General features: G+C 49.8%; 1 protein-coding gene across 3 annotated transcripts; it reads right to left on the bottom strand.

Annotated features, from left to right (window-relative positions):
* Positions 1–1,319: 1,319 nt before the first annotated feature.
* Positions 1,320–17,866, bottom strand: iffo1b (intermediate filament family orphan 1b). Of its 3 annotated transcripts, none has more exons than XM_069182392.1 (9): positions 16,549–17,866; positions 10,192–10,252; positions 8,805–8,900; positions 7,463–7,603; positions 7,017–7,201; positions 6,561–6,678; positions 6,311–6,400; positions 5,980–6,110; positions 1,320–5,774 (listed from the first exon to the last, which is right to left on the bottom strand). In XM_069182392.1, exons 1-9 carry the CDS (start codon positions 17,559–17,561, stop codon positions 5,678–5,680), a joined length of 1,932 nt encoding a protein of 643 aa, XP_069038493.1. In that variant the 5' UTR covers positions 17,562–17,866; the 3' UTR covers positions 1,320–5,677. The 3 variants fall into 3 exon arrangements, with proteins under 3 accessions (XP_069038493.1, XP_015193446.2, XP_069038494.1); XM_015337960.2 differs by having other exon boundaries at positions 6,311–6,403; positions 16,549–17,850; XM_069182393.1 differs by lacking the exon at positions 8,805–8,900 and having other exon boundaries at positions 6,311–6,403; positions 16,549–17,864.
* Between the last annotated feature and the right edge of the window lie 905 nt (positions 17,867–18,771).

Raw genomic sequence — 18,771 nt, 5'->3', positions numbered from 1 at the left:
GACGTGCAGGTTGTTTCTTTCTTTTGGCCAAAATTGTTTTATGGAGATCCCGGGACGATATGGTGACCCCCCTCACGCCTTGAAGAAAATGGATTTCTTCAAGGGGAAAGAAGTGCCAGTTTCCCCAGCTGCTCTAGGTTGATCGGTTGGTCATTGAAGTCATCTCATTCTCCAGCTCACTTCTCCCACAGACAGACTGCCTTCAATCACAGTGGTACAACCTGGTGATCTCCATCACCTGAGCGGAGCACGGTTGCGTCCTTCAATCATGTTTCTTTAATCAAATGCAAGTTGGTGTAAATACCCGTTTCACTCATTAGTCATGACAACTGCTTGCAATCGAGAGCCAGTTATTCTAAATCAGTGGAAAGCAACCCCTGTGGATCACCGAAAAAGCCCAGCACAGAGATCTAACTCTGTTGTTATAGATCTGAATTTGGTGGTATTTTCCCCATTATGATGCACAGTCATTTTGGAATCACCCATTGTTTATCCGGGTAGGATCACCTATCCCAATTGTTGGGAATGTGACATCCTGAGATGCCACTAAGGCAAGGCTGAAGGGGTCCGGCCGGTCGCTCTTGTCCAACCAGGTTGATGGGGGGTACTCTGGTCAATTCAACCCCCCCCCTTAAGCCTGGTTAGCTTTGGGGGATGCTCATTGCTGGAGGGTCAGTTGTGTCCACATGCAGATAGGGTCTCCTTAAAGCACCAGCTCTTGAAGCCCAGGGAACTGTCTGGCATGGGCCGATTCTGGTTGTTACAAGCCCACCTGCAAACACTCTGGCCCCCCCCATGAACAGGACTGAGGATCCCTGCTTGAAAACGTGCAGGAAGCTGGCGATGCGAATCCCCTGTGACCCACGTCTCTGGTCTAAAGCCCAGCAACGCAACTTGTCAGCTGTACCCAATTCTAGCAGCCGGGTATTTTACTGGAGGGATTTGGCTGAAGTACCTCACCCAAGGGTACAAACGTTGCCTCTCACCTGCGATTTGAACCCGCAACCTTCCAGTTACAAATGCTGAACCCCAATAAAGTGCTCCACCCTGCTGCCCAGTATCAGCGCTGGTAATGCTGGGTAATGTGCTGGAAGAGGCAATGCTGAGAGGCAAACCTCAGTTTGATTTAGATCAGGTGTGGAACCCAATATATATTCAATGGCACAGGTAGTCCTTACAGTACAGAGGTAGGTTGCTGCATTCAACTGTATGTGAGGCCCAGGATAATAAATATTCGCCTGCCGCAGATATTGGTCATTTCTGTGAATATTACACCAGAACGAGGCCTCACTGCTAAGAAATTAAGTCACACACTATAATTCTTACAGTAATGTTTAATGTTTTGGTTTTTTATAAAGCCGGCCGTTCAGCTATCCATTGTCATACACTTCAAAGAACAGTACAGACGTTCTCGGCGGGTGCATTTCGGTGCCTGAAATTTAAAAAAAAAAAAGAAGAAAACCCAGGAAAACCCTTTTTTTGGTTCCAGTTAACACGCGGTAGAAGGACCCACGCAGTATGGTAGCAGCCAAAAGTTCCTCCCGGGCTGTGCCGTACCCGGTCCTGGAGGGGGCTCTCCAAGCTCAACGCTCCAGCAGTGGAGAGAGAGAGCTTGGAGGGGTCCTTAAATTGGAGGAGCCAGTTAAGCCCACAACCAGCCAACTCCGAGCATAACCGCCGAGTTTCAAGGACCACCCGCAGACACAATCTCCCTCCAGGACCAGGACTGCCCCACCCCCCTGCTCCACACTCCTCACCCCATCTTTTAACAATCAAAAAGCCAGCTCTGCATCTTGAGCTGCGGGGCTCCATCCACAGAGGCATGCTTTTAGGGAACTGCTGTGATCCAGCATGCGGCAGCAGAGGAGAGATCCCCTGCTGCTCAGAAGTGCCGGTCGTACCTGCGGCACCTGCGTGGCACTGTCAGAGCGATGAAGACCCAATCAGCCTGAGCCCGTACCTTCTGAGGCAGGCGCACGGGCGTCCTTTCACAAACTTACACGCCACGGAGCAGCAATCCAAAGCCGTTAACTTCCCGAAACATCCCCAGCTGCTGTACGAGAGAGCCCCGAGCTAGCAGACTGTTCCATAGCTGACTGCTAAATCGCCCGTCTTAAGCGACTTCAAACTGTTCCTCATCAGCAAAGCCAGCGATCATTTGGAACAACAAACGCCACGCAGCTCTGAAGCCTGTATGTTTGCTCAAGGGGCCAGGGGGCTAGACTTCTTGGAGATACAGATTTACACAAAGAGTGGTGGGAGTATGGAGCAGGTCACCCAAACACACTGCATGAAGCGGATACCCTGGTTTCCCAAGATCTTCACACCAAACACCACAGTTCCCTTAACTGTTCAAGTTACCACTCTGACAGATCTGGAAATCTGTAGAACCTTGTGACACCTGGAGCTGGAAGATTAGGGCTCTCTGGGACACAGGCTGAAGACTCCTATGGTAAACAGACCAGACATGTTCAATGGCTTAATATCCTTATGAGAATCTCTCTCATTCTCTGAATCACAAACTTATCTACTCAGTTTCTACATAACTGTAACTATCATACGCGGCTATGAGGATTAATACTGTTTTATCATAAACCTACATATTGTTTTGTGCAGTTTCTCAAACAGCATTCTGTACAAGCATAGCTTTGAAAAATATGAGCATTTAGCTTTTTTTTTTAAAGCAAGATGTTTATATATAATGTCCTAGACGAGTCCATTGTCTCTTATTGAATAAGAAGACCGTCTCGCTGTCAGTCACTGTCAGTCTTTGTCAATCTGTCAGTCTCATTCTCACTCCCTCAGCTTGTCTGACTTTTCTCTCTGCCCGGGAGAAGCAGATGGAATCCTGGATTAGAAAAAAAAACATTTTTTTCCCTAACATCACAGATCCGATCCCAGAATTGCCACATCTTCCCGAATCAGAACAGCTTCTAATCTTACTTGGGGAGGAAACTCAGTGGAGCTACAGCCCACTGTGGGATCTCCTGTCACAACCTGAGACACAGACCGCGGGCCTCTCAAATATTAGTCATTTGGTTTACGATGTACAGTGCCGGATTTCCCATGAGGCACTGCAGGCACAGTGTTGGCACAGTGCGTAGGGCCTATGAAATTTTTAGGGCCTACGAAGGAGGGAAACACTAGTGACTAATGAAAAACGAGCTGAAACAACACGCCTGCGATCGACTCGAGCTGCTCCACATCAATAATCGTCCGCCATCGAGTGGCTGTTCTAGGAACTAGAAATATCACGTGGTTTAGCATTCGAATAGTTTGAATTGCATCATGTCAATCGACGTCATTCAAGTGGCTTTCACCCCTCGTTTTGCACACTGCGGAGTGAAAGTGCCCAGGGCCTACGCACCCCAAAATCTGGCCCCGACGTCGTAAAACGAGCACTATTTTTTCGTTGTACGCGTCTCGCTAAATTGTCATCGCGCCCGAGCGCCGCTGTAGTTCATCGGCCTTGCCAGTCCAGCTCCGTGTTGGAATCTGTGTCTCTGTCAGCGTCTGGCTCCTTCCCTCCCCCACGCTGGCCGTGCCTGCCCCCTCAGTCTCTATTCCTCCCCCATCAGCGTCTCGGCCTTTATCGGTGGCGTCCAGCAGTCTCCTCGCCGTCTGCCTCCTCCGTGCCAGCCTCTCGCCCTCTGGATACGGCCGTCGGTCCATCCCTCCCAGCCCGGATTCCTCACGCGGACTGGCCTGTCCAACTCCTCGCACTTCATCCTGACAAAGTCCCTTCACCGTCTCCCTAGCCTGTCGGTCTGTCCGTCGTAGCGTCGTGATAATATCCGAGCCTCACACTTTCACAAAGAAACGCCAGTTCCTTTTGGAAGCTTGTAAATAAGCTACGGAGCTCTCTCTCTCCCTGTACCCGTTACTTTACATTACATAGGGAGAGAAATATTTATACATATTTATACACATATACACATTGTTAAAAAAAAAATTCAAGTATTGCCATGGTCAGACAATCATCGGGATGTACTTGCAGCGGACCATGGGAGAGATCGACTGTCTCCTTCAACCCCCAAACTGATTTTCTTTACCAAAGCACCGATGGGAGACTCCACTCGGGAGTCTCCCATCTGTGCTCCATTTTAAATGCACATGCAATGCCAGGAATGCCCACGAGGTGGCAGCGACTGCAAACAAAAACATCTTGATCTTTGCACAGAAATACACCAGATCTCTAAAAGCCTTTAAACAACATTTAAATAGTACCCCTACACCATATTCCATTCTAAAAGCCTGCGAACTGGGTATTACTAGATAGCAGCACCACATTATCTTATAAAAGCCTGTGAGCAGCGTTACAGAGAACACCTAAATGACAGAAGTCTGGAAATCGTGTTGAAGGAGATCGCAGCACCTACTAACTGTGCTGCCAAACCAAAATAAGCCATCCATGCACAGCGACATTGACCACTTTTCTACAACTAATCCCCACCCAGAAAGTCCATATGATCACATTCTCTGTGAGCATCTGCGTGGGGCCCTGCATGATCTGCAAACAGGCCCCAGCTAATTTAGATACAAGGCTGTACCAATAAGGTACATCTTAAACCATCTTTAAATGGTTCAAACATAAAGGAAAAACCATAGGATTACGCCAGAATTGACTGGATATAGTAACCACAGCTTTTTTTCAGGTATTGTAAAGTTATCAAAATTTGCGTTAATCTATGATTGAGGTATGTTTTACAAAATGCAGATTAACCAATTAGACCAAGTTTAAATTACTACACTCATTGCCTTTGCTGTTCTGTCTTGTTTATTGCTTGGGGATTCTGTTATCTTCACTTCCTGTGTCTCCTGTCTCGTTGTGTGTGTTTATTACTGAAAGATTCTCTGTGATCTCCTCTCCTCTCACTGTGTCTCCTGTCCAGTTGTGTGGGTTTACTACTGAAGGATTCTCTGTGATCTCCTCTCCTCTCACTGTGTCTCCTGTCCTGCTGTGTGGGTTTACTACTGAAGGATGTCCTCTCCTCTCACTGTGTCTCCTGTCCTGCTGTGTGTGTTTATTACTGAGGGATTATCTGTGATCTCCTTTCTCACACTGTCTCCTGTCCTGATAGTGTGTTTAACAGGTGATCACAGACACAGAGATGGAGTAATACAGTGAGAGAGAACACAGAACAGAGCAGAGGAATATAAGCTAGTGCCTTAATGCCAAAGGACAGAAAGGCCTGTAGATAATATTTACAATGTACAAGTGGAAGCAAATGCATTGACAAACTGTCCTCCCACATTCTACTGCATTATAGCTCACCCAGTTCTGAAATGTTCAATCAAAACTGATTTTTTGGACAAGCTAGATTTTGTTCCTTTAAGAATTGTATGTACAGATTCTTTGAGAAGCCATGATCAGTTATACCCACAAAGATATATAATTATTCCTATGTGTGTCTTGAGTCCTTGTTAATCACTGCTTCAAGTCTGCCTGGATTTGTGTTAATCTCTACATAAGGTGACTCTCTAGGGTCTACGTTAAAGTCTGTGTTAATCTGTTAGGTGTATCTCTAGGGTCTATGTTAGGGTCTGTATTAATTTCTCTATACACAGACAGCTAAGTGTAACACTTGGTCTCTTTAGACACACATCACATTCTCCTCTCCTATCGAGATGAACTTTTAATTATGGCTAATGAGATGAGTTTTGGGCATAACAGCCCCTATAGGCTCCCATCTCCAGGGGGGGGGGCTCTCCTCTTCTCTCTCTCCGAGTCCTCGCTCTCCTCACTGGCCACGGACACAAGGGAGGGAGACTTTCTGAGAAACGGAGAGAGAAGGGAGGAGGGGGATTAATAGTCTGAGCAGCCGAGGTAGTGCATACAACAGCACACTGCGAAGGGCCGTGGTGCCCTTCTCTGGTGCCCATTATCTGCAAACGCAAAAAAATTCAGCCAACATTCTCCACCAGTATGTTTACAGACAGAAGGGTACGCTTATCCACACTGACAGCCAGCACGCTCACCTGTCCCCAGACTGCGTGATGAGCCGACGGCAGGTCTCCATCTGGACATCCAGGCCTCTTTTCATGCTGCACATCTCCATGTACTCATGCAGGTGTCTGTTCATGTCGCTCTTGGCATTGGCCAACTCCAGCTGGGAGAGACAGAGAGCCGAGAGGGATAAGGACTACACTTCCCATGAACACCTGGCGCAATCAGCACTGTGGGCAATGTAGTTTTCTGCAGTACACCCCCCCCCCAACCCTTCCATATCACTTTTACGCGTGTGTAAGTAGGAAAATGCCACCAGCGTTAACAGACTGCAGCGCCCAGTGGTCCCAGAGCGTATCTCACCTCTATCTGGTCAATGGTCTCCTGATACTCCCTCTCTCTGGACTTGAAGAGAGACTCCGTGTCCTTAATCACCTTTTCCAGACACTCCTCCTGCTGAGAGATGCAGGGAGAGTCACACACTGCAGACTTTACAGGATCACTGGACGCAGACTGAGGGACTGAAAATCAGTATCGCTCAGGCGCAGCCGGAGACGGGCAGCTGGGGTGACAGGTGGACATGCAGGCAGGTGGACCCTCAGACGGGCAGTACCTCCCCCTGTGTCTCGGTCCCCAGGGTGTAACCAGGGAAATCTTCCCACAGCAGGAGGGTCTCCTCGGTCTCTTCCCAGGCCAGGCTGTCGCAGTCATCCTCAAACTCACACTCCCTCCTTCATAGCGAGAGCGAGAGAGAGTGATGGGTCAATACACACACTGTCACAGCCATCCTGACTACACACTCCCTCCTTTAGAGGCAGAGACTGCACCACAAAGGGCACAGCCATTTGTCAAAGACTCTCAAGTGAGGGACTGGGGTACTCTTGCCCATAGGACATGGATGCACTGATTTGCTCCTATGTCTACAGCCAAATGTTATGTAAGGGGCTCAGAAAGTCTACATGTTGACCGGAAACTACATAACCCACAATTCCCAGCTTCAGGTCCCAATCGAAGGCTGGGCTTCCTGGGACACGTAGGTTTCTTGTTTTGACCAATCCAGCAAACTCACAGCTGGTTCAGCATCCGCTGCATTTCCTCGTTGATCTGATTGGCCGAGGAGGTGCCGTACTCATCGTCCTTGGCCCCGCCCACCTCGCTCTCGGATAAGCTGACTGGTTCGTCCATCTCGGCGGTGGTGGGGGCGGGGGCCTGCCTTCTGGGGCGGCGGTTAACAGTCGACGGGGGGGTGGAGACCTGTGGCGGGAAGAGAGACAGGGAGAGGACAAAATGTAACGACAATTCTTATAAACTGCTAAGAACATGATTAAAAGAAATCAATTTTCCCCCTGCAAGCCACTAGGGGCAGTAGCAACATTGCCGATTACTCTTTCCAACTCTGGGATGTTGCACGCTTGGTTTTGAGTGAATTCGCATCTGTTCAGACTCCCTCTAGGTCACGCAGGGCTGCTGATGGGCTTACCAGCGAAGCCCCAGAGACAGGCACACAATCCGCACCTGGAAGATCTTGATCATGTCCTCGCAGTTCCTCTGCTGGGCGACGTCGCACAGCCGGGCCGTGATGTCGATCCGCCGGCAGATGTCCATGTCCACCTTCATGGCTTTCTCCTGGATCTTGCTGTCCAACTCCGAGAGATTCTGCAGAGACACACACACACAGAGGGGAGGGGAGGGGCAAGGGGAGAGGGATTAAAGCAGTACAGAGACAGTGACGGGACAGTCGCAAAAGGCTAGCACTGCGCATAGGGAGAAAATAGAAGTCGAGCGATACAAGAAAACACCCCTCCGGGGCCAGAGACCCAGAGGGACAGGGAAACGAGAGAGAGACGTACATAGGCAGATCACTCCTGTGTCTGGTCTGAGCGATCGTCAAGACTCAAGACTGTGGCAGACAAGAGACTGAAACAAGATGACCATTCTTGGTCTTGCGCGATCATTCTCCCCGAGATCCGTTTCAGGTTCGAACCCTGGAACTAGCAGGATATCCCATCCAAGCAGGCGGAAAATTATCCCGCGGCACCTGGATACTGGCATTCCTTCCGGGTGCCGCACATGTCCGATCGCATCCGACACGCCCAAGAAGACAAATGTACCCACCCAAAACCGCCAAGCCAAAGGCAGACACGCTGCAAGCTTCGTCCACCGTTTCTCAGACGTTTCCAGTTCCACGTGGCACAAAGACAACCACAAGCTGTCTGTGCATTAGGATACACGCAGGCAGAAAACAAGCACAGATTGAAGGGGGCTCCAAAACGGGGCACGGCTTTCAACAAGAGCGTGGGAATGAGTTGGGGCTCTCCTTTTCAAAACCCGGACCACCGAACAAGCGCTCAGCCCAGGGAAGAGACCCTCGACCAGCTGACCCTGCGACTCACAGCACTAACCGGCAGCAGGACAGCTCTTGATCCCAGCCGCCCCAATTTCACAACTCGTAAGCATGCCCCTCTGGTACACCGGAAATATGACGTAACATCTCAAAGTGAAGGTGATGCCTAAAAGTAACAGGATTCTCACTTCACGTTGGTGCCGATCCTGAGCATGAATTCACGAACCACAAGTGTGTATTTCCACCATTTCTTCTCCACCAGAGTGATTCCTTTTCAGGCTTCCCTTAACTACTTTTTAAACGTCTGACATTCTGCATTACATTTTTTTTTAATTGAACTTGCGTGCTACAAAAAACATTCATGATGTTTGCATGGAATGTAGAGCTGAATGTCCTACGTAGGTGCAATTCCATTGGCAGCTATAGGCCGCCAGGCCCATAAAGGACTTCAGAGAGACAGATACAGCGTGCGAAACACAGAGAGGCAGACGAGAGTGGAGAAAGGTGTCTCACGTTGCTCATCAGCCCCTTGAAGACGACCAGCTCAGCCTTCAGCTGCTGAACACGGAGGGCCAGCTCGTCCTGACACGCCTCGCTCTCCTGGAGGTCCTGCAGCAGCACAGGTAAAACACAGGAAACACGCCAATTAACACGACAACACAGGACAACACGCCAATCACACTGTGACACGGGAACAGACCCAAAACACGGGACAACACGCCAATCACACTGTGACACGGGAACAGACCCAAAACAAGGGACAACACGCCAATCAAGCTGTGACACGGGAACAGACCCAAAACACGGGACAACACGCCAATCACACTGTGACACGGGAATGGACCTGACGGCTCTACACATTGTGATGCACACTGAACAACATGGCCATAAACAATACAATAACACAAAAACAAAGGAATATAACACCTTTGAACTAAAAAAAATTACAGTATGTATTAATAAGGCAGGGATAAAATCTTTGAAACAACTAACAACTTAGTAATATCGGTCTCAAGGCTATAAACGCAACAATAAACAGGAATTCTGCAATCAGAACACTGGATTAACCTTCCCTTCCCAACTCTAATGCACAGTAACCATGGTAGGATAAAGCCAACAGTAACTGTTCTGTAAGACACACTATCATGCAGACTGTAACACTGAGTCATGTGTACTACAGCAGGACAGCAAGTGTAGATCTCAACAGCATCACACTACAATACTATTATCATACCATAATGACACCACCACTGCACTAATGACACCAGAATGACACTAGCACACAAGCATCGGGCCATAATAACATCACCAACCATTCTCTCTGCTAACATCACAGAACTGGCATTGCAGCAAAAAGGCAAAGGCAGAAGAAAATCCAAACCAGGTTATGTATAGGTCCCACACAAACTATGCATGATAACAGCAAGACCCTCTTATTTGCCAAAAATCAAAGGGAGCACACACACACAAAAAAAGAGGCTATTTGGGAACTAAAAGATTACACTTCATCAAGTGGTTAAGAAATTAGGCAGCTGTCATTACATTACATTCAAGATGTCTGAAAGTTATTTTGCTATTGCACGATCGAAGGTCTACATAATATTTGAAATCATGTGCAAAGGAAGTACAAGATGACCCTGAAAAACAAGACGAGAAATGCATGCGTTTTGGACAGTTTTCAATCTGGTTTAATCTCCCCTGTATGGTCACTAAATCAACAAGGGTTGTATATACATCTATATACAACAAATCCCACTCTTGCACCAAATAACACGGGTACAACCAAGTTATTTGGTGTAAAAGGTGGCTGCTGTATATTTACTTCCCATATATGGATACTTTTGTTTAGCTAACAGAGTAACAAAACCATAACCAAATACTGGAGCAAAAAAGAAATTACCTCCTGTAGCTCATTGACTCTCTCCTGCATCTCCATCCTCACTGTGTATTCCTCTTCCCACCTGAACGGAGAAACAGCCCGTTAACGGCCCAGCAGCTCATAAGCACAGCACCCGGAACAGGACAGACAGAAGTCCATTGCTTCCCAATCGTCAGTGGAGGGTTAAGGTACTCAGCCATGCCCAGTGTGGGGAGTCTAAATAGGACTCACAAGAGAAATGTGTTTTTTTTTTTCTCTCAATTCCACAAAGGATGACTTTGTGGCTCATGGGAGAGAAAAATACTCCTCCCTCCAGAAAGTAAAGAAGCCCTCCAGTTTCGGAACAGGACATCTTCTTGTTAACAGCGAAGCTGCTGACTATTCCAGTATCAGGAACCACCATCACCACCCCCAGACCAGCAGCCCACACTTCCTGGAAGAGGACTAGTGTCCCAGTTGTCACACTATGCTCTACACCCTTCCTCCATGCACTCCTCATTACATTTATGAATTGGCTTCTTTACTCTGCTCTCATCCCCACTGATAGCTGATGTGTGGGGAGCGTTCTGGCGCACTATGGCTGCCGTCGCATCATGGTGGGGCTGCACACTGGTGGTGGTGGAGGGGATCCCCATTATCTGTAAAGCGCTTTGAGTGGAGTGTCCAGAAAAAGCGCTATATAAGTATAAGCAATTATTATTATTACTCCTGTGATGACCAGCAGGTATGGACTTACAAGTGCGTGAGCATTCAAGATGCACTGTCATAAAAAGAGTAATAGGACACCCTAGCATGACATCACCCGCTGGTGTGATGGCTCACGGTCTAAATGCTTTCTGTGGTCGCCGCTTCTTTTCCAGTGGCTAAATGCACAGCGGCGGGCATTTGATTTTTTTCTTAACGATTTTTCCGTATCCTCCGCTCGCAGCCGGATGAAATCGAGCGTCGTCTCGTCAGTCCCTGCACAAAAAAAAAAGCCGTGACGCGCGGTGTGCGGGCACGTCGTGCAGCCCCGACTCAAACCGGGCAGAGTAAACTGGAGAAAGAAAACCTGGCGGTACCGCTGCCTGTTTATTCAAGTCTTTGTACTATTAAAATCCATTTTATCTTGTCTGTCACCGCGCGATGGACATAACTTGTGCATTCCCGTTAAACGGGATTGATTCAAAGCGGGCAAAGTAAATAAGGTAAACTTGGAAATACCTCAGAGCTTATCAAATTCTTCGTCTTACCATGTACAAAAGCTACAAGAGGTAAATAAATATCCGTCAATCAAATTGGGGGCAACGTGATAGTACCTTCACGTCAACACTTTGCACCTAGAATACGTATGACTCAAACGTAGCCTAGTGAAATGGTTTTTTTTTTACGCAAAATGAGAATAACAACGGCAAAAAAAAGGTTACGTTCGGCCAAGACGTGAGTCTCGAATCCTCCAAGGCAACTTCACTCCGCTTTGGAAGGTCAGAACGCGAAACGTCAACACTGCCCGAGGAGTCGGGGGGGGGCGTCTTCAGCGAAGGCTCCCCTGATGCCTAGGGCGCATTGGGGGGTGCTCATGGGCGCCCTTGTGGAATACAGATTAGAAATGGTGCACCCTAAACTCCTGCAGACCTGGGCAGCAACACGCACATGAAGGGCACAAACTTCTATTTTTTGTCTTGTTCCATGTTAATTTTATTATTTTGATTTGCTTCGGCAACACTGATTGTACCCATCGGTCATGCTAATAAAGCACCTTGAATTGAATTGAATTGTGTTGTGTTGCAAAAGAACTACCCCACCACAGTGGGTGGAGATGCCCACTTCACTTGGAGCAGAACTAGTTGAATCTATCTTTCACCGAGTGGCATGCAGATGTGGCTTGTCAATGCAGCCTTCAGAAAAAGCTGCCAAAATGACAGCCTTCAGTATTTTCCACTGGGCCTTTCTCTCCGGTTCTCAAAGAAGTGTCGACTCCAGTATTTAATCTCTGCGCTTGATGTGCTTTCGACAAAATGTGGACTGTTCGCAGGTCACCCAAATTAAAACAAGCCGAGCAAAACCTGCTGGAGAAATCTGAAGCTGCTTTCTGCTGAGCCACCGGCGTCTTTTGTGAGCTAATTCTGGAGTGGCTGCCTCTTATAAAACGCGCTGGTAAAAATAAATCAGGGCCGTCTATAATTATGGATTCCATGACGCTGGGGAATAAGAGAAAACACATGTCTAGTAGGAAAATTGCAACAAAAAAACAAATCGCCCCATTAACGAGCTTGGAGGCCAGGGGGAAAATATTCAAATCGTGTTCTGCTGGCCTCAAGACCATGGAGAGCAGGGAAGGGAGCAGGGGAGGAGGAGAGATTTGTGTATCAGCTCCACATACTGCATTGCAGAGAGAGGGGAGGGGCCGGGCGACAGAGGGGGAGAGGACTGCAGGCTGGAGCAGGAGCAGAGAAAGATGGAATAAGCCAGGCTGAAAGAGAAAGGGCGTAAACACGCCCGAGAGGGATAAGACACAGAGAGAGCGATCAGAGCTGGTTAAAGACCGATAAAGAAAGACAGGAAGACAGGAAACGAAAGGGGAGGTAAGGGTATGATCGACAGAGGGCGAGGGGGAGAGAGTGCAGGATTAAAGATGACTAGACAAGCAAGAAGGGGGAGGATTATCACGGAGCGAGGGCAGGAGACAAAAGCAGGGGGAAGAGCATGGCGATCGTGCCCTGGATTGGGAGTTCCCTGGGGGAAACAAGAGCTGCTTCACACCGGGGCAGAAGCTGGGACACAACACCAAGCACAAAACAGAGCCGCCTCAAACACTGCCTTTTTTAAAGTCGGAGGCTGGGCCGCAGCTCACAGCATGAGGAGCCTGACTCAGATGCGCACCCATTTTAACATTCCTTGGACTTTGCAATAGGGCTTGGCCAGGTTACTTATTCCTGGCTTGATGTGCATGTTATGAGTAAAAAAAAAAGAAGCAGGTTTTCTCTTGTATACAAAATTCGCTCCGAACATGTCCCAGCAGGCTACCCACCATGCCCTCGCTGTCAGAAACCCTTTTGTTAGAGCTGCCAACCGGATTCATGTTTCTGAATCCCGTAAAAACGTCAATCAGGAGGCCTCTTCGCCTCCAGGTGCTCAAGAGGACTGGGGAGATGAGCTTCTCTCTCCATGGAAACTCCAACCACTGCACAGACAAGATGTATTACAAGAGCTGACTTGGGAATAACCATGACTGTAGGAATAACTGGTGAGCCTGGCAGTACAGCGAGCACAGCATTCAAAAGTAGAGCTCGATCTGTTTGTTTTCTCCCTCTCTCTGCTTTGTTACAAGGCTTTAGATCCATCTCCTGCTCCATCATTGTGCCAGGTGTTGCCTGCTGACTGGCTATATCCTTCATACTCATTGACAGCTCCTCCACATTTATAACACAAGCACTGCAATACAGGTCCTAACCTGTCACAAACTGGACTGAACTGCACACCATGCAAGCTGGTACGCTCTTTTCCTTCTGCGCTAATCCTCTGGGTAACCAGGTGACTTCACTCAGAGCCAGTGCCGGATTTCCCATGAGGCACTGCAGGCACAGGGCAGAGGGCCTACGACAAGTTAAGGGCCTACGAAGGAGGGAAGCCCTAGTGACTAATAAAGAAAACGAGCTGAAACAACACGCTTGCGATTGACTCTAGCTGCTCCCAATCAATAATCGTACGCTCTCTAGCGGCTGTTCTAGACACTAGAAGGATCGAAGTGATGGCCGCTGGACTCGCTCCATCACTCGCGGGGTTTAGCGTTAGAAGAGTTTAAAGTGCAGCATGTCGATCGACGTCATTCAAGTGGCGTTCACCCCCTCTTCCTGCACATTTGGGAGTGAGAGGGCCCAGGGCCTACGCACACCAAGATCTGGCCCTGCTCAGATCGTCTTCTCCTTTACAGCGCCAACCTGGCCAACGACAGAGTCAAGTAGCCAAGAACCTTCACTGGTTTAAAGCGCCAGCCCAGGATCTTGAGTGGGTCTGCTGCAGGGGTGTGCCAGTGGGGTTTTCTAGGGCTCTGAATAGAAGCTCTCTTCAGTGCCCTCAAATGCTGGGACCAGCTATTACTGTGGTCCCCAATTAAGCCCCTATTGAGTTCAATGAGGTCGTTCAGAGCTGAGCTGGAATGAAAGCCTGCGGACATACCCCGTCTCCCCCGGGATCCAGGTTGCCCACACCCCACAAACTGCTTCTGGTGCCACTCTGGGTCCATCTGAACCCCGAGAGGTCCAGCAGTACAGCCTCACCCCTCGCACCCTGGCATCTCAATTAGTCCCTCAAATCCTCTGGCGCCTGAACCTCATCCTACGGGCTGGAGGGGTCCTGCCAGAACCAAAACCCCGGAAGAGGCGCAGGGGGGAGGGACAAGACCACACTCATTCCAGGATCTCGCCGGGACAACGGGAAATCAAACTACTCAAAAGGGCTGAAACCTCCCCAGGTGCCAACACTGCTCCTGACGAGGGACCCACAGGTCAGCTTCAGGGCCTGCGGCACAGTCATGGGTTAAAACATCAGGAAACTCATTTTCCCCACTCCTGGAACAAACAGCCCAGCTATATCCTTAGAACCAATGCTATAACAACCCTGCTATATTTCCAGAAAAGGGCTGGGTGAGATCCTCTTGTCAATGAACTGGATGAGGAGGCTGCCCACCTCTGATGCAACTTTCTTAATGCTCTTCATGGTGCTGCTACTGGCGCGGCAAGAAAGAGCAATGCGATCAACGTGTGCGCTGATGAACTTGTCCAGATCGCAGCACAGATGGCCAGTTCACACACCCCCTCTCTTGCACCTTAACTTCAGCACTCAGCTCCCCGCACTGGCTACCTGAGACTTTTGGACCAGCGACGTCTGAATTGTGATTTCCCAATTGGCGACTTTAATTTGGCAAGTGCTGGACGGGCTGGCGCCTGCTGCTCTGCTGAGGTGACGGATCCCGGTCAGCCATCGAGGTCGCAGCCAGAGGTCAGCCGGAGGCAGCGGCTGGGACTTGACCGGTCGTCGGCACCCTCGGAGCCCGTGGGGGTCACTCAGCGATGAACTCCATGAGCACCGAAACTCTACACCGCTTCGAAGCCCACTCCAGTCTTTACACTGAGTGTGCTTAAATTACGGGCGACCTAGACGAGGTGGAGCTGAGCTCAGCCAGAAATCAGAAGATAATAATTTCCTTCCACTTATATAGCTCTTTTCTGGACACTCCACTCAAAGTGCTCTACGGGTGATGGGACTCCCCTCCACCAACACCCCCTCTCCTCTTTCGAGAAAAACCCTGGGATTTTTAATGACCACAGAGAGTCAGGACCCCGGTTTTACGTCTCATTCAGAGGACGGTGCCTTTTTACAGTATAGTCACTATACTGGGGCATTAGGACCCACACAGACCTCAGGCTGAGCGCCCCCTACTGGCCCCACTAACACCTCTTCCAGCAGCAGCCTTAGCTCTCCCAGGAGTCTCCCATCCAGGTACTGGCCAGACTCACACTGCTGAGCTCCAGTGGGGCTGCCAGCTGGGAGCTGCAGGGTGACATGGCTGTTGGCAGTCTTGGGGCACAGAGTTGGGGGTCGTCCTGTCGGTCTGCCGGATCCCCAATCTTCCCATTTGGAATTGCTCAGAAACAGCTGGCCGGTTTCACGCCCAGCCTGTGACAGTAAAGCAGCAGCCCGGACTCTCTCCCTCTAGAAGCAACAGAGGTACATTTGCACCCCGGATTTCTAGTGGAATGACCAAGCTCCTCTGTAACGACTGCAAGAAGTGACAGGAACGGGACCAGAAACTCTCCCCGGGCCCCTAGCGCCCTCACGTTTAAGAGCAGATCTTTCCCCAAGAACGAGAACACATCTTCCCAAAAACCCCAGAGGCACACACCTCGCCTGCTTAACAGTGGCAGCTGACTCACACTCAAAGCAGCAGGCAGGCCTGTGTTGAAATGCCTGCTGTTGGCATCCCTACAAGAGCCCCTGCAGCTGGTAAAACCTGGAGCGGAGCAGACCGCTGCGCAGCGGGAGGCTGATATGTGACCCTGATTAAGCCAAGGGACACTGTGGATCTACTGAAAGACATATGTACTGTGTGTGTTACTACACAAAAAGTTGAGAGACCCCATATGGACCCATGGGCAGATGTCCTATGCACAGCTACCCTGTAGAGATGAAGTCATCTAGAAAGAGACACCATCACACACCCGCATTAGATCCCGGTCAATTATTAAGCAAAAATCGACCCGAGAACGTTATAGCACGGCCACGATAGTACAACAACTATGTCGCTAGAGCCGTAAGGCGCCCCTAGAGGAGAATTAAACAGTAACAATAAAACAATAACAATAATAATAACAACAATAAAATAATAATAATAACAACCTTCGCTTGTACTCGTCCCTCTCTCGCTTCACTTTAGCCAGCACGTTGTACAGGGCACGGATCTCGGGTGTTATAGTATCGATTTGAACCCCGACTCCGTCCGGGTGGACCCAGGACACGCCTGGGCCGGTGACCCGGGTTTCCAGACCCGGGCCAACTTTGCGAGTGTGGTTGTAGGACCAGATTGTCCCGGGCAAGAACCGGGGCGGCGGGTTGGTGGTGGAGTTGACGCCGCAGCTAGTCCCTGTACTGGTGCCGGTGCTGGTGCTGGTGGTGGTGGTGGTAGTGGTGTTGGCGTTGGCCCCGTCGGCCGCAGAGGTCGACCTGGAGTTCGGATCGGGGTTCGAGTTCGAGTCCGGGTTCAGGTTCGTGGGCTCCAGGGTCAGCACCGTGGTCAGACTTGGGGTAAAGACGCTCGGGCCCCGGTAGACCGAGCTGTTGGAGTTGGGGAAGTTGAGCAAGCCGGGTCGGAACGAGATGGGCCCGACAAAGCCGGTCTGGACGCCTTGCTCCCTGGTCTCCGGTCTTCTCCCGTCTCCGTTTCCCAGGCCCCCTCCCCCGCCGCCGGCTTCCAGCGCCTGCTGCAGCTGCTTCTCCAAAATCTTATTCCGCCGCTCCAGTTCGTGCACTTTAGCCAGAAAGCAGCGGAAACGCAGGTTGAGCGTTTTCAGGACGCTGATGTTGGAGCCCAGGTCGTTCCGCAGGGCCATGGCCGGGGGAGGAGGCGGGGGCCGGTAGAGGGGGTTGTTGAGGTGGAAGTAAGCGAGCCCGGGCGGCAGGGAGCTCAAATCGAGCCCCGGGAGGGAGTCGGCCGCAAAGCCCTGGTGCTCGCTTAAGAGAAAGCCCGGCTCGCCTGCGCCATGAGCCGGGTCCGGCAGCAGACCCGAGGAGTCCTGCTGGGCCGCCTGCTGCTGTTGCTGAAGCTGTTGTTGCTGTTGCTGTAGCAGAAAGACGTTGGCACTTAATAAAGGATTCATTGTATGGGTCAGCTTGAAGCGCTCCAAATCGGGCATGAAAATTATAATTATTTTTAGTATGTATGCTTTTAAATCCGAATATTCAGAAGAGCAGGCAGACGCCGAGATGAAATCAGACACAATAAACTGCAAGCAAAGTCCGCTAACAGCTGGAATAAAAGCGTATTTTGTAACCAAGCCACACGACTAGTGCGCTAAAGCTGGCTGCTAACTATGCGAAGCCCAGCTAAACGTTATTCGCTAGACTGCTGTCTGTTTTGAAAAAAATGGCTGAATGCGGCTTTTTCACCATCGTATGTCTGCGAGTATAAGCAACCTCTTTCAAGCATCTCCCCCCCCGCGCTGCTTGGAAAAAGTCGAGCTGTTTTAAATAGCGCCTCCGCGACACAGCTCCCGAGCCCCAGTTCTGATGCCAGACCCGGAGGTCCTTCTGTGTGGAGTCTGCACGTCCCTACCATTGTAGAAAGGGTCCAAATGAGCAGTCATTCAAATAATTTCACCCTGAATGCACCTACTAATAAGGTCAATTTAAACTCTGTAGGTGTTCTCAGTTCCGAAACGTGTAGGAGGTTGACTTTTAACTATTGTATTTCATGAGTAACTTAAAATATCCGCCCTCCGAGCTGGATAAAAAAAAACTTGCGAAGGTTGTAACCAGGCGACGTGTTTGCTGGTTCAGTGAAGGCTTCGTTTCAGTCAGGAGCTCAGCTAACCCGTAGACCAAGATTGGGAAACCCTGGACTGATCCGTTATTGAAAACGGATGCATCCTTGTGGGTTTTTGCGTTTGGAACATTTTGCCTATATTGCTGCCACGATGTCCCGGGACAAAGAAACAGCCCTATTTTTCATCGCTCGTGTTATCTGATCAGTACGGTAGCATGCCATTGACGTCAGTGAGTCAACACAACTGGAATGCAGCCTGCGGCGCTCGGTCTTATTATTGTACAGTGCGTGTGCGTGGTTTTCTGAGGGGTGCGTGTTTGGGACACCAAGTGCCCAGGTTTTACTGTGCCGACTGATGAATGCGTAGTTTGTTTTTTGTAATCACTTGTGCGCGGCTGCAACAATCCCGAAGTCATTTTAGGTTAGTGCGAGATGAGGGGCTGGCCAGGGTCAATGAAAATGACCTCTTCGTGTCCAGCCGGCGTGCGGCTCTCTTCACTGCAGGAGAGTTCCGGAGAGCCGCCCCGAAGGACAGGGATGAATCTCACGCCCGTGCCGTTTTTAAAAGCCTCTCTGTTCAG

The sequence above is a fragment of the Lepisosteus oculatus genome, chromosome 23 (assembly GCF_040954835.1).
Source record: "Lepisosteus oculatus isolate fLepOcu1 chromosome 23, fLepOcu1.hap2, whole genome shotgun sequence".
Taxonomy (NCBI): Eukaryota; Metazoa; Chordata; class Actinopteri; order Semionotiformes; family Lepisosteidae; genus Lepisosteus; species Lepisosteus oculatus.
The sequence above is the reverse complement of the archived record's forward strand: the minus strand, read 5'-3'. Positions and strand labels throughout refer to the sequence as shown.